This window comes from Apodemus sylvaticus, chromosome 9, assembly GCF_947179515.1.
Source record: "Apodemus sylvaticus chromosome 9, mApoSyl1.1, whole genome shotgun sequence".
NCBI classification, from domain to species: domain Eukaryota; kingdom Metazoa; phylum Chordata; class Mammalia; order Rodentia; family Muridae; genus Apodemus; species Apodemus sylvaticus.
Window position 1 is genome coordinate 80,714,338 of NC_067480.1, and position 13,895 is coordinate 80,728,232.

The 13,895-nt window shown below is 52.8% G+C and overlaps 2 protein-coding genes across 7 annotated transcripts; both read left to right on the plus strand.

The window, feature by feature from the left end:
- The first annotated feature begins 32 nt into the window (after positions 1 to 32).
- Positions 33 to 6,518, plus strand: Klhdc3 (kelch domain containing 3). 3 transcript variants are annotated; one of them, XM_052192088.1, is made up of 12 exons: positions 33 to 264; positions 2,099 to 2,251; positions 2,800 to 3,012; positions 3,183 to 3,359; positions 3,489 to 3,604; positions 3,742 to 3,813; positions 3,927 to 4,140; positions 4,215 to 4,301; positions 4,441 to 4,549; positions 4,664 to 4,737; positions 4,848 to 4,926; positions 5,924 to 6,518. In XM_052192088.1, the coding sequence occupies exons 3-12, from the start codon at positions 2,859 to 2,861 to the stop codon at positions 5,988 to 5,990; spliced, it is 1,149 nt and encodes a 382-aa protein (XP_052048048.1). In that variant the 5' UTR covers positions 33 to 264; positions 2,099 to 2,251; positions 2,800 to 2,858; the 3' UTR covers positions 5,991 to 6,518. The 3 variants fall into 3 exon arrangements, with proteins under 3 accessions (XP_052048048.1, XP_052048050.1, XP_052048049.1); XM_052192089.1 differs by lacking the exon at positions 33 to 264 and adding an exon at positions 434 to 500; XM_052192090.1 differs by lacking the exon at positions 2,099 to 2,251.
- A 97-nt stretch (positions 6,519 to 6,615) lies between these two features.
- Positions 6,616 to 12,566, plus strand: Rrp36 (ribosomal RNA processing 36). Of its 4 annotated transcripts, none has more exons than XM_052192094.1 (8): positions 6,780 to 6,878; positions 7,733 to 7,834; positions 8,307 to 8,448; positions 8,587 to 8,653; positions 8,737 to 8,841; positions 10,670 to 10,744; positions 10,843 to 10,960; positions 12,076 to 12,566. In XM_052192094.1, the coding sequence occupies exons 2-8, from the start codon at positions 7,777 to 7,779 to the stop codon at positions 12,210 to 12,212; spliced, it is 702 nt and encodes a 233-aa protein (XP_052048054.1). In that variant the 5' UTR covers positions 6,780 to 6,878; positions 7,733 to 7,776; the 3' UTR covers positions 12,213 to 12,566. The 4 variants fall into 4 exon arrangements, with proteins under 4 accessions (XP_052048052.1, XP_052048053.1, XP_052048054.1 ...); XM_052192096.1 differs by having other exon boundaries at positions 6,781 to 6,878; positions 7,705 to 7,834; XM_052192092.1 differs by lacking the exon at positions 7,733 to 7,834 and having other exon boundaries at positions 6,616 to 6,878.
- Positions 12,567 to 13,895: the final 1,329 nt, after the last annotated feature.

Here is a 13,895-nt window from a genome sequence, read left to right on the forward strand (position 1 = left end):
GTGTTCTGCGCATGCGCACAAACCGACCACGCCCCACCCACCCTCCGTCTCTCGGCGCGGCCCTGAGGTAATTTGTGGACTACAAGTCCCTGAAGCTGTCGGGCCCTGAGTTCTCACTGCACGTGCGCGTCCCGCTGCCCGCCGGAAGGACGAAGTCTGGCAGTGTTTATCTCGTTGGGGACCGAGGAATCGGTTGGCGGGCAACGGGTTCTAGGCTGCAGGCAGCGCGAGGACCCGCGGCCCCACCCCGGCCCGGCCTGGCAGGTAGCCTGGGATAGGTTGAGGGATGAGGAAGGTTGGAGGGGCTAGCGACGCCCATTGCCTGCCGCTGGGGTCGCGGGGGAGGGGCCGAGAAGGTTGAGATGGGGGTGGGGAGGGAGCTCGGGGGATGCTGGGAAAGCGGAGTGTTAATGGGCCGAGACAGGTTTGGGGGGGAAAATGGCTTGAAGACGGGTGGGAGAGACCTGGTGGCTGGAGGAAGCGCTGAAAGAACTGGACGAGTGGGTTCTGAAGAGAATCAGGAAGCTGAGCATAATGGCAGGGGGAGGGGGCAGTGTCTGGCGTCGTGGGGGAGGGGCGGCTGGGAGAGGTGGACTGCAGCCGGCGTCCCGGCAGTCGGAGAGCACGGTTATGGTTGGAAGGGGAGAAGGAAGGTGTTCTTCTCTTCGTGGACGTAGACGAGTTAGAGCGTTCTAGTGTGGGCCTTGGAGTGGTGGGAGACGGAACTGCAAGGCCCTCGGGAGATTAAGACGGGAAGGGTCGCATGCGGGGACTGAAAGTGGCAGGGAGGAGCCTGGCGGTGGTGGCGCACGCCTTTAGTCCCAGCACTTGGGAGGCAGAGACAGGCGGATTTCTGAGTTCGAGGCCAGCCTGGTCTACAGAGTGAGTTCCAGGACAGCCAGGGCTACACAGAGAAACCCTGTCTCGAAAAACCAAGAAAAAAAAAAGAGAAAATATGTGGCAGGGAGGGGAAGCCTACATCAAGGGGCTGGGAGGTTGAAAATGGCCTAGTGGTGGAAAATTCTGGAGACCCAGAGATAGCATATAACCCCTGCCTTTGAGTTATCCTTATGAAGACGATGGGATTCTTCACCCGTCTACCACTGGGATTGCATGTGGTCTCATTTTTGTGCATTTTCATTTTATCTGGACTTGAAGGGAGATATCCGGCTCTCCTCCACCACATTCTTTTTCTATCTTATTTTGGTTTTGTTTGTTTTGAGACGGGGACTTGTAGCTCTGGCTGATGTGGAATTTACTCTGTAGACCCATGAGGCTGGCCTTAATTACACAGACATCCCCCTGCCTCCACGCCCCACCACAACTGCCTTGGACTTGGATTCTTAACGCTTTCGGTCCCCCTTCGATCGTAAGCACAGACTGGAGAGTAGGAGCAGTGTAGTGACAGTTTAACTTTAGGCTGCTGCTATTTCAGGTTGAGAGAGATGGCTATTTACAGTATACAGTGAAAGACTGGGGAGATTGGGTGGGCAGTTGGTGAAAGCCATATCTGTCCCCTTTAAGGAGACCTCCTTTAGCCGGGCGTGGTGGCACATGCCTGTAATCCCAGCACTTGGGAGGCAGAGGCAGGCGGATTTCTGTGTTTGAGGCCAGTCTGGTCTACAGAGTGAGTTCCTGGACAGCCAGGGCTACACAGAGAAAAACAAACAAACAAACAAAAAAAGGAGACCTCCTTTGCTTGAGATTACCTCCCCTCTGTCCTCCCTTCCAAGGCTTTTTGAACAGGAAGCAGATGATCACCCAAACCCATCAGATGTCTCCTGGCATAGGTATCCCTAGTTGCAAAAAAGATTTACCAGAAAGAGCTCTCAAATGCCCCTAGTCTCACTAGGTTGACAGGCTGTCTTTAAGAGGACAAGACTGTTCTCATGCTTGGGGCTTTCTCTTGTTCTGCCCAAAGGCATCTTTGCTTTCTTCCCTCTTTCCAATCTACACTCTCACCCCATCCCTCCTTTAGAGATCCAGACAGGGCAAGGGCTGCTGGAAATGGCTTGTTCTCCAATTGCAGGGTTGGGAAAGTTGAAAGAACTCTTCCCTGCCCCCAACTCTCAGTAGACACATACCTTTCTGGCTTAAGTTTCTAGTCCTGGCAGCTTACTACGAGCCACAGCTGTCAAAGGAACTCCTCCTGCCTGTAGACACCCTGGGTGACCCCGGGGACAACGGATCAGCTTGACAAGAATCTCTGAAGGGCTAATCAACCATGGTCACATGGAGTTCCCTGTCCTAGGTAGGGACACTGTTCCACTCTAGAAGCCTAAGAGCTTCTTTTTACTTTAAAGCACTGATGCCAGCTCTCAGTGTCTGGGGCTGTCTGGGCTATTAATAGCTGTGAGTATTTTGAGATCCCTACCTTTAAGAGATGGAGGGAAATTCTTAGAGAGGTGGCAGTAAGCAGAGCCAGAAGCAAGAACACACCCAGTGTGGGAAAGGGGCTTGGAGGAGGGGGGGGCGCTTGCAGCTTGCTCCAGGCCAGGGATGGGGTAGAGTTGACAGGAGCAGGGGGGCAGTCATGATCACCAGATTCTGAGCTGGCAGTCAGGTTAAGGTGGCCCCACCCTTCACTGTGGGAGAACACAGGGCCAGGGCTAGCTCCTTGACCTCTGCAGCTCTCCTGGGGCACAGCCAGCCACCTGAGCTGTGACTAGTGTCCCTGTAGAGGGGTTGTGTGGGAGGGCCACTGGGGTGGCACTTGGAGGCAAAGACTGGTCCTGGGCAGCCACGTTGAAGTGGGCAGAAGCCTCATCTGAGGAACCTGTGGCCCTGACTTGTGTGCAGGTAGCAGAGGCAACAGGCCGTGCCGGGGAGACATGTTTCTGTAACTTGCGGCCCAGGGGATGTTACGGTGGACAGTGCATCTGGAGGGCGGGCCACGCAGGGTGAACCATGCTGCGGTGGCTGTCGGGCACCGAGTCTACTCCTTCGGGGGTTACTGCTCTGGTGAAGACTATGAAACACTACGGCAGATAGATGTGCACATTTTCAATGCTGGTAAGCCATTCCTGGTACCTTTATGGAGTCCCTACATCAGGGGAGGTAGTGGGCACCTAATTGAAGTTCAGCGGTGGTCTCTGTGGCAAGGAGGTTGGGTAAGAATGGTTCGTTTGGGACAAGGTGGCAGCCTGCAAGGTTCCCAGGGCTGAAAAGAGCTGTATTCACAGTGTCCCTGCGTTGGACAAAGCTGCCCCCAGTGAGGCCTGCCGTCCGAGGGCAGGCTCCTGTTGTGCCCTACATGCGGTATGGACACTCAACCGTCCTCATTGATGACACCGTCTTCCTTTGGGGTGGGCGCAATGACACCGAAGGGGCCTGCAATGTACTCTATGCCTTTGATGTCAGTGAGTATGGGTCTCAAATGACGCCTGGGGCCTGGGAAAGGGGTGGTGGGGAGAGAGTGCTGGAGAAGGGAAGGCCAGAATTGAGGCCAGTGTGTCAGCTGACCTGTGCCGTTCTCTCACCTCTCTCAGATACTCACAAGTGGTCTACACCCCGAGTGTCAGGAACAGTTCCTGGGGCCCGGGACGGACATTCAGCTTGTGTCCTGGGCAAGATCATGTACATTTTTGGGGGATATGAACAGCTGGTAAGTGTGGTAAAAAAACTAGTTTTATATCAACAGGAAGAAAAGAAATTTAGCATGGTGGGACAGGAGGCTTTTAAGGGGCAGGTAGAGGGTCACAGAGTAACCATTGACATGATGGTCTACCTTCCGTTGCTCAGGCTGACTGCTTTTCCAACGACATCCACAAGTTGGATACCAGCACCATGACCTGGACCCTTGTGTGTACAAAGGTCTGCACTTTGTCTGTCAGATCCCCACCCTCGGCTGAAATCCTGGGAAGCTCAGGTAGTTCCCCTCGCCGAGCCCAGGCTGACTCCCTTCCCCGCTCTCTGCTCTTGGCTAGGGCAATCCTGCACGTTGGAGGGACTTCCACTCGGCCACGATGCTGGGCAGTCACATGTATGTCTTCGGGGGCCGTGCTGACCGCTTTGGGCCATTTCATTCCAACAATGAGATCTACTGTAATCGAATTCGGGTCTTTGATACCAGAACCGAGGCCTGGCTCGACTGTCCTCACACGCCAGTGCTGCCTGAGGGGCGCAGGAGCCATTCAGCCTGTGAGTGTCTGATATGTTTTGGTGAATGCCTCTGTGCAACCCTGTTCTCTCCTGACATGTCTCTGCCCTTGCAGTTGGCTACAATGGAGAGCTGTACATCTTTGGTGGCTATAATGCAAGGCTGAATCGGCATTTCCATGACCTCTGGAAGTTTAATCCTGGTAAGGGACATTACCTTTAGGGGAGGGGCAGGAACATTGAGGCAGAGTAGCATAAATAACCCTGAGTAAGCGGTGGGTTGGAGTGGTGTGTGTAGATGTCTAGGTTGGCCAGGAATTGAACCTCTAGGATCTCTCTTAGGGTCCTTTACATGGAAGAAGATTGAACCGAAGGGGAAAGGGCCCTGTCCCCGCCGCCGCCAGTGCTGCTGTATTGTTGGTGATAAGATTGTCCTCTTTGGTGGTACCAGGTTAGGAGGGGGGGACTTGGGAAAGGGCCTGCATGTCACATATGCGGGTGGGATCTGGGTGAGGGTCTGGGTGCAGTTCCAGTACCTACTCTTTCCTCTCTTTCATTGGCACAGCCCCTCTCCCGAGGAAGGCCTGGGGGATGAATTTGACCTCATAGATCATTCTGACTTACACATCTTGGACTTCAGTAAGTACTTATTTCTGAAGTGCTTCTACTGTCAGGTTCTCTTTCTCTGGGTGGTGACCAGAATGGGACCTTTCCCTGCTCTGACTGTTCTCCAACTCCTCCTTTAAAAGGTCCTAGTCTGAAGACTCTCTGCAAACTGGCAGTGATTCAGTATAACCTGGACCAGTCCTGTTTGCCCCATGACATCAGGTAAAGCAGGTGGTTGCAGAGGAGGGATTGGTGAAGGGTGAGTGGCCAGCACAGGTGTGACCTGATTAGCTAGGCCTCAGCACGCAACACTTGTGTCTGCCGGAGATGAGACTTTGTGAGGAACAAGAAGGTAAAGGTTATGTTGCCATCACATGACAACTGTCAGCTCTGTAAGAAAACAATGTGAACTTGTTGGAGCCGTGCTCAGAAGCTCTGCTTCCTTGTGCGGTTTTGCTTGTTTCATTTTGTTTTGGTGATGTATTTTGAGAGCGACTGACTAAATTTCAGGATTGACTACAAAGTAGAAATTGAAGAGTTTCAGACTGCCTTAGGTCAGAAATGGAGAGAGGTTTGCCAGTTAATTCAAGTATTGAATTGTTTCCTCCTCTCAGTCATTCTGAGACATTCCCTCCTCCACGAGCCAGGTTGTTGTAAGTCCTGCTTGTAAGGTCTCGGTGTCCTTTGGTGATGAATCCCAGGCCGGCCCCACTTTAACACAGGTGCACGTACCTTAATGCTGAGGACACGTTTAGGCTTAGTGTCTTGGAATAAGGAAGACTTAAGACTTTGTAAAATGAAAGTATTGTGGAAAGTGTAATTTAATTTGATGGGGTGGATGAGAAAGTCCTTAGGCCCCGGAGTTTAGGGAGACAGGAGGTCTGGATCGGCCTTAAAATAAGGGCACTAGGCAGCAGGGGATGGTCTCTGGTAGGGATGTGGGGAGTGCTGCCTGGCAGTCTGCAGAGCAGCAGATACCCTGGGGTGTTCACTGAAATGGGTACAGATAAACCTGGCGCTTAGATTCCTAGTCTGCGCAAACATAAACAGGAAATCCCACGGAGCTTGGAGGTGGCTGAGTAGGTGGTGTGAGATGTCGGGGTGGGTGGGGCCTGGCTGTGGGAGATTGGAAGGCTGCTGTGTTGAGCTTTGTTCAAAGAATTCTGGGCTGTCATGGAGACCAGCTCTCGTTTTCTCTGCCCATTGTTGGCCTTTGCAGGTGGGAGCTCAACGCCATGACCACCAACAGCAATATCAGCCGGCCCATTGTCTCCTCCCACGGGTAGGAGGAGGTCCGTCCTGCTGCCTCCCCTCCTGAGCCTGCTCGTCGTCGCCCCTGCCCAACTCACCTGCCTGCCCCTTTGGACCCTGGACTCAGTATACCTCCACGTGGAGTTGATGGACTAGAGGTGTTTTTCTGTGCTGTGAATAAGTGGGGAGTGTTGGGGGGAGGGCCTTTCCCTCCTCCCTTGGGCCGAGGGCCCCTTCCCTTGGTGCTGTCCCATCCGCCTCCTCCACGGCTCCTGGGCCTTCGCTCTGCCCAAGGCCAGCCGGGCAGCCAGGCTGTGCTGGAAAGGGACAGGAGTGGGGAGAAGAAGCCAGCAGTGTTGGAGCCTCCGGAGCTTCCCTCCCGCGACCACCCTCTCCCTGCTTGAGCATCGCCCGGGAGCTGAGAGGAGCCTCAGCTGTTGGCATGAAACCCCCTCCCCAGCCCGCGGTGGTGGGGACCAACAGACAGCGTCACCCTTCCTTGAGCTGTTGCTGTACCCTGCAGCTCAGGCAGCTCTGACTTTATAAAACATAAAACTTCCAAACGTGTCATATTTCTGGCGACTACGATAGAGGGGCGGAGGCAAAGAACCCTTGAGGTTCTGGCTACGCGGCCAAGCGTCTGAGGAAATCCAAAGCCATGAGCCGGGCAGCTGCTCTGGGGCCTCATCCGGCCCGAAACTGAAGTCCGACCACTGCAGGGCGGTGCCGGGCAGAGCCCTCAGCACATTGGCTCAGGCTTCCGGAAGGGGTGGGACTTGGGAGCTCTCCGTGAGCGGAAGTGGTGCGTTTTATCAACGGGACTACGCGGAACATGCCGAAAGCTGGTGCTAGTGCTCAGGCCGGGGCCGGAGCTCCCCGCCGCGCCATGAAGGGCGGGGATGTGACCGGCGGCCAGACGAAGGGTGAGGGCTTAAGGTCGGGGCGAGCGCGAGGCGTTTGGCTGCGGGAACGGAAGCCGCCCTGAGCGCCGCAATTCAGTGGAGGGTGAAGGAGGGCGCTTCCGGCATTACGACTTTGGGACAACTTTCGTGGTTTGGTTTTGTTTAGGACGGGGCAGGGGAGGATGTCTTAGAGTTGTGGCCCAGGTCAATTTCGAACTCTTGGCCGCCCTGTCTCAGCCCAAAGTACTGGGATTATGTAGGTATAAGACTCCGGGCCTGGGCATATTCTTGTGTTTGTTTTTCCTTTGGTTTTCTTTGAGACAGGGTTGTGTAGCCCTGGCTGTCCTGGAACTCACTCTGTAGACCAGGCTGGCCTCGATCTCAGAAATCCGCCCGCCTCTGCCTCCCAGGTGCTGGGATTGAAGGCGTGTGCCACCACTGCCCGGCTGTGGGCATATTCACAAAGGTAGGATTCGGGTTCTTCTGAGTTTAGTAGGGCGGGGTGCAGCCACTTGGTGCATGCACTTGGAAATAAAGAATAATCAAACAGCAAAGCAAAAAGGTCGTCGTTCCACTTACCCTCTCAGAAAAGGTGTTTAGCCAGGCGGGTTAGCACACGCCTGTCCAGCACTCAGGAGGCAGAGGCATCCAGATTCCTGTGCACGCCGAACCAGCCTGGTCTACATATTCCAGTGGTTCTCAACTTTCCTAATGCTGTGACACCGGTGACCCCCCCCCAACCATAAAGTTATTTTCTTGCTACTTCATAACTCTGCATTTTGCTACTGTTACGAATAGTAATGTAAATATCTGTGCTTCTGATGGTCTTATGCAACCCCTGTGAAAGGATCTTTGGATACCTTCCCCAATCAAAGGTTGAGAACCCTTGACATAGTGAATCCCAAGCTAGCTGAGCAAAATGGAAGCCACTGGAGAGCATCGAGTTCATGATACCATGACAATTTGCTCAGGGACTGGTAAGTCAGATTCCTTTTTAGTATGCAAAAATAAGTAGGCTCCGGCCAGGCGGTGGTGGCATACACCTTTTTAATCCCAGAGCTCTAGAGGCAGAGGCAGGCAGATACCTTAGGTTTGAGGCCAGCCTGGTCCACAGAGAAAATCCCAGGACTTCCGGGACTACACCAATCCTGTCTAGCACCATTACAGAGAACCAACCTGTGCTACCTAGCAAGTAATGTTGGTTACTGTGATGGAGAAAGTTGGAAAGGATGGTGTTTGCTGTGTTGCTGATGTGTGTATGTTAGAATGAGGACATGGAACTCAGAGGACAGCTTTTGTGTCTGTCCCCTCCCTAAACCATGTGAGTCCCGGCTCTAACCTAGGTGGTCCAGCCTGGCAGCTTGTGTTTTCATCTGCTGAGTCTAGCCCAATGAAGTCTTTCCTGCAGCAGGGAGGTGCTGACTGGAGTTGTGTGACCTTTCCCTCCAGCAGACACATCTGACATGTCATTTGAGGAGCTTCTGAGATTACAGAGACACACCAGACCCAAGGCATACAAACAATTGGGAGCTGGAAAGAGCGCTAAAACTCGAAGCCCCACCCAACCGGCATGTGTCGCCGATAAGCACCGGTGAGGACAAAGCACACACAGCCTTGGAGCTAAGACTTACCCGGGACCTTGACTAGATCTCTGTCTCCATGCGTGGCACAGCGCCAGTCTTTCTCTAAGGCCATAGTACACTTGCCCTGACCTTTCATTTCTCCTTAGGCCTCTGGAAATGTCAGCCAAAGCCCGGGTGCCATTCTTACGTCAAGTGGTTCCCGTCAGTAAAAAGGTGAGGAAAGGATAGGGAACAGGAACTTCCTTGGAGACAGGAGACTGAACAAGCGGTTGATAGTCTCTCTGTGTTTTGCAAAGGTCGCCCGAGACCCCCGCTTTGACGATCTGTCAGGAGAGTATAACCCTGAAGTGTTTGACAAAACTTACCAGTTCCTGAATGATATCCGAGCCAAAGAGAAACAGGTCTGTAGTTTGAGGCTGGTCTACTTACACTTGGAGGGTGGGAACCAGGCATGATGGCCAGTCTGGAAGAGGAGGAGGAAGCGCGGTGGGCGGGCGCAGGTCTCTGGCTCTTAGTTGGCGCATCAGTTTAGTGGCTGTGGTCAGATTGCTTCGCACCCTTTGCTTCAGTTGTGTTTAAAATGAATATATATATATATATATATATATATATACACACACACTTTTTAAGTTGATAGTAGTGAATACTAACGTGGGGTAGAATGACATGTCGGTATGTCTTTATAATGATTAAGGTATGGGTTATAGCTTCATAGTCTCACGTAGTCATTGCGTCATGTTGGAACCATCAATATCCTCTCATTGGCTATTTTGAAGAACTCAGTTAAGCTAGCCTTAGTGGCACATATCTATAATCTATGACCCAGCTACTTTGGGAAACGAGGCACAAAGGTAGAGAATTTGAAGCTACCCTGGGCCATGAAACCTCATCTCCCTACCTCAAAACAAATGAACAAACAAATAGCTATATAGATAGATAAAACAAAATAAGAGATTCAGTTACTTGTCTGTCATAGTTACCTGTGTCCTGTTAAACCTTGGGAATCCTTCCTGTGCAGCTGCACCCCTGCCTGTCAACTGACTCGCCCTATCCAGCCCTTCCTACACCCTTTGCAGGCTCCCATAGCCTCTGTTCTCTATTTGAAACCAACTATGGCTTTTCCATATGATAGCCGGGTGGTGGCGCACGTCTTTAATCCCAGCACTTGGGAGGCAGAGACTGGTGAATTTGAGGCCAGCCTGGCCTACAGAGTGAGTTTCAGGACAGCCAGGTCTACACAGAGAAGCCCTGTCTCGAAAAAACAAACAAACAAACAAAAACCAAAAAGCATATGATAATTGTCTGCCTGTTCCTGGCTGATTGCACTTAGCACAGTGTTGCTTTCAGTCATTGAGAAGTGTGTGTAGAAGTGTGTGTGTCACCTCCCTGAGGGTTGGCAGGCAGGATAACTTAGGGAGTGGCTGCTCTCCCTCATCTCTGGGTTCAGGTTCGAGGCCGCCATCGGGCCTGTGGGCCAAGTGCCTCCCTCACTCCCTGAATTGTTTTACCAGCTTGGCTTCGCTTTTCTTCCTTCCTTCCTTCCTTCCTTCCTTCCTTCCTTCCTTCCTTCCTTCCTTTTTTTTTTTTTTCAAGACAGGGTTTCTCTGTGTAGCTCTGGCTGTCCTGGAACTCACTCTGTAGACAGGCTGGCCTTGAACTCAGAAATCCGCCTCTGCTTCCCAGAGTGCTGGGATTACAGGCGTGCGCCTGGTTTATTTCTTTTTCTTTCTTTTTTTTTTTTTAATAGTGTCTCTGTAGCTCTGGCTATCCTAGAACTATGCTTGGCTGCTTGAGTTTTCTAACTATGGGAAGGATAAAAAGGTCTGGGCAGTGGTGGCACACACCTTCAATTCCAGCACTCCAGAGGCAAGAGGCAGCCTGGTCTACAGAGTGAGCTCCAGGATAGCCAGGGCTACACAGAGAAACCCTGTCTTGGGGGAGTGGGAGTGAGGATAAAAAGGAGTCAGGTGGTGGTGGTGCCCCCGGGAGAGACCAAGGAAGGAATTATTTGAGGGAAGGGAGGGAGGGGGGGAGAGAGAGAGAAACAAGTGGCCCCTAACAAGGTGAGGCTGGGAACTGTAGCTCAGTGCTAGCATGTGTGTTTGGTGCTGTGCTAGATCCTCAGACACCAACACTGGGCATCTTGTTTATTGTTTTCCTGTTAGTTTATGTGAACCTTTTACTGCTCACCACAGAATGTTAAGCAGTTATTCATTTTCCAACATGCAGCTTGTGAAGAAGCAGCTGAAGAAGCACCGCTCAGGGGAGGAGCATGAGAGACTGCAGCAGCTGCTTCAGCGGATGGTGAGTGCGTGGGCGCTGGCTGCAGGTGTGGTGAGAGCGAGCGGTCAGAGACCCTGCAGGTCAGTCACTCACCCTCCCCACCTCACCTCTGTCCTCAGGAGCAGCAAGAAATGGCACAGCAGGAGCGCAAGCAGCAGCAGGAGCTGCGCTTGGCCCTGAAGCAGGAGCGGAGGGCTCTAGCCCAGCAGGGCCATCGGCCATACTTCCTGAAGAAATGTGAGTGGGGCAGAGCTCTGGAGGTGCTTGTGACCATCCTGTAGCTCTAGTGAGATACTGTCTGTCAGGGAGGCTGGGGTGTGGCTTGGTCGGTAGAGGGCTTGCTTAGCTAGCACGCAGGAAGCTTTCAGTTCGATCCCAGCATCATAGAAAACAAGAAGAGTGGAATATGCTTGCAGAAGAGCGAAGATAGGAGAATGGAAAGGTGAAGGTGGGCCTCAGATTTGGGGGAGGGGGAGAGAGAGAGAGTGTGTGTGTGTGTGTGTGTGTGTGTGTATGACTGTCATGGTTGTCTCCACCCACCTGCTTGTCCAGGCACAAAGGAGCCCACACTTGGTTTAGTTGAGTAAGTAAGACTTCAGTCATAAAAAGTTAGCTGTATGGGAGGCAGAGGCAGGCGGATTTCTGAGTTCGAGGCCAGCCTGGTCTGCAGAGTGAGTTCCAGGACAGCCAGGGCTACACAGAGAAACCCTGTCTCGACAAAAACAAAACAAAACAACCAACCAAACAAAAAAAGTTAGCTGGAGAGATGGCTTGACAGTTAACAGCACTGACTGCTTTTCCAGAGGACCCGAGTTCAATTCCCAGCAACCACAAGGTGACTCACAACCATCTGTAATGCCCTCTTCTGGAGTGTCTGAAGATAGTTACAGTGTACTCATATAAAGTTAGCTTAGGGCTGTTGGCCGCACTCCCCTTTAGTCCCATCACTTGGGAGGCAGAGGCAGGCAGATTTCTGAGTTTGAGGCCAGCCTGGTCTACAGAGTGAGTGCAGGTCAGGCAAGGCCACAAAGTAAGACCTACCTCAAAGGAAGGACAGTTAGCTTAGGCAGGGGCACGCTCAGTGTAGCACGCTGGCCTGGGATGAGCAGGGGCCCAGATTTGGTTCCTACCACTGGGAAAAACAAGGCCGACTTACTGGACTGGTGCTGTCTCCTTGGAAGAGCTCTTGCCTAGCATCCGCAGAGTTGTGGTCAGCAGCACAAGCACACACAATGGTGTGTCTGTCCCTCATACACCAGTGAGCTCCCACCAGCGGGGCCCAGAATGATGCTTCCTGATGAGAGCTGAGGACTGGCTTCCTCTGCTCAGCTGCTTGCTTTCTCCTTGTCTAGCTGAGCAGCGCCAGCTGGCCCTCGCCGAGAAGTTCAAGGAGCTGAAACGCAGCAAGAAGCTGGAGAGCTTCCTGAGTCGGAAGAGGCGGCGAAATGCAGGCAAGGACAGGAGGCACCTGCCTCTGAGCAAGGAGTAGCAAGGGACGTCTGTCCCAGGAGGCCTGGATCTGTGGGACGAGTGTGCGGTTGGCCAGTCCTGGTTCTGTCCTCCAGAGTAAGAACTAGGACTGATGGAGGCTGACTCAGAAGACGGTGTGCTCCTGGCCGGTGCTAGGGCTGCACAACAGCAAGACCTCAGCCGTCCATGTCACACCACCTTTCTGGAATCGGGTCTGTGGACATCTGGTGTCATGGTCTCATGTTCTCATCCCAGCCTTGCCTTAAGCCAGTGACGCAGATGAAAAGGGCGTGTGGCTGTGGTCACGGGAACTTCCAGAGCAGGGCCTCCACCAAGAGCCACTCTGGAAACATGCTTGTTTTGCCTTGTTTTATTCTGTTCTATTGTTGTTGTTTGGTTTCTCAAGGCGGCGGGGGGGGGGGGGGGGGGGGGGGGGGGCTGGGCTGGGCTGTCCTCCCTCTGTAGATCAGGCTGGCCTCAAACTCCAAGGGACCCGCCTTCCTCTGCCTCCTATTTTGTCCAGCCTATTTTGTCATCGTTTTGTTTGTTGGTTTTCAGTTTATGTGTCTCTGTGGGTATGTGCCATGAGTGCAGGGGGCTTCAGGGAAGCCTCGCCTTCCCGGCGGAGCTGTCCAGTGCTGGTGCTAGGGACCAAGCTTGAGTCCTCGTCAAAACAGAGCACACATAGCCATCTCTCCAGCCCGTTTTTGTTTTTAATGAGAAACCTAGAACTATTGTTCCAGTAGGCCGCATGTGGGGACTATAGTGTGAGAGAGAAGTCAGATCACAGGGTCCTCCATCTTAAATCTAGGCCCTGAAAAGATGTCTAAAGGGTGAATCAGGACTGGAGAGATGGCTCAGTGGTCAAGAGCACCAACTGCTCTTTCAGAGGTCCTGAGTTCAAATCCCAGCAACCACATGGTGGCTCACAATCTTCTGTAATGGGATCTGATGGTCTCTTCTGGTGTGTCTGAAGAGAGTGACAGTGTACTCATACACATAAAATAAATGTTCTTTTATAGGCATGGGTATTTGGCCTGTACGCATGTTTGTGTACCTGGGAGCTCGGAGGCCAGAGATAGCATCAGACCCCCTGGAACTGGAGTTATGGGTGACTGTGAGCTGCCACATGCTTGCCACTGGCTGGAGTGGGCATGTGACAAACTCCTGTAATTCTAGTACTTGAGGGGATGAAGTGAGTTTGAGGTCAGCTCAGAATCCATAAGTTCTAGGACAGCCTCAGCTAACATTTCAAGGTCGTGTCCAAAAAAACCAACAGTATGGCTTGGGCTAATGGAAAGCTGCGGTCTCTGCTGTGACGTGGGGGACGTCTGTGTTACAATGACAGGAAACCTCCATGTTCCCTGAACTTACACATGTATGTTCTGACCTGCCTGGGTCTGGCCTTTCTAGGCAGTCATGGGCTAACCTAAGACTGAAGGTATCAAGGGACCAGCACAGCACAGCACGACGGCCCCGTGGCTCTGCAGAGCCGCACGGCACTCCTGTGCTTTCTGGTTGCTTCCTTGTGAACACCGTCACACCCCCAAATCCTGGCCGCCTCTGCCCTTCCTCTATCCAGATCCGTGCGTGGTGGCAGCCAGCTCTCCAGTTTGGCCTTTGTGCCCTCCCTCACCACGGGACTCCTGTTTGCCCTCTTCCCCATCTGCTGGGTTGTTTTCTCGTTACTGATGAGCTTTAG

What these genes read in the sequence shown, in the direction of transcription:
- Klhdc3 (XM_052192088.1), top strand. Translation starts at nt 2,859, where the DNA reads ATGTTACGGTGGACAGTGCATCTGGAGGGCGGGCCACGCAGGGTGAAC. An exon ending in TTGGGGGATATGAACAGCTG is followed by an intron (nt 3,605 to 3,741) that starts GTAAGTGTGGTA and finishes TCCGTTGCTCAG; the next exon opens with GCTGACTGCTTTTCCAACGA. An exon ending in TGTTTGCCCCATGACATCAG is followed by an intron (nt 4,927 to 5,923) that starts GTAAAGCAGGTG and finishes TGGCCTTTGCAG; the next exon opens with GTGGGAGCTCAACGCCATGA.
- Rrp36 (XM_052192092.1), top strand. Translation starts at nt 6,788, where the DNA reads ATGCCGAAAGCTGGTGCTAGTGCTCAGGCCGGGGCCGGAGCTCCCCGC. An exon ending in GACCGGCGGCCAGACGAAGG is followed by an intron (nt 6,879 to 8,306) that starts GTGAGGGCTTAA and finishes CTTTCCCTCCAG; the next exon opens with CAGACACATCTGACATGTCA. An exon ending in TGGTTCCCGTCAGTAAAAAG is followed by an intron (nt 8,654 to 8,736) that starts GTGAGGAAAGGA and finishes TGTTTTGCAAAG; the next exon opens with GTCGCCCGAGACCCCCGCTT.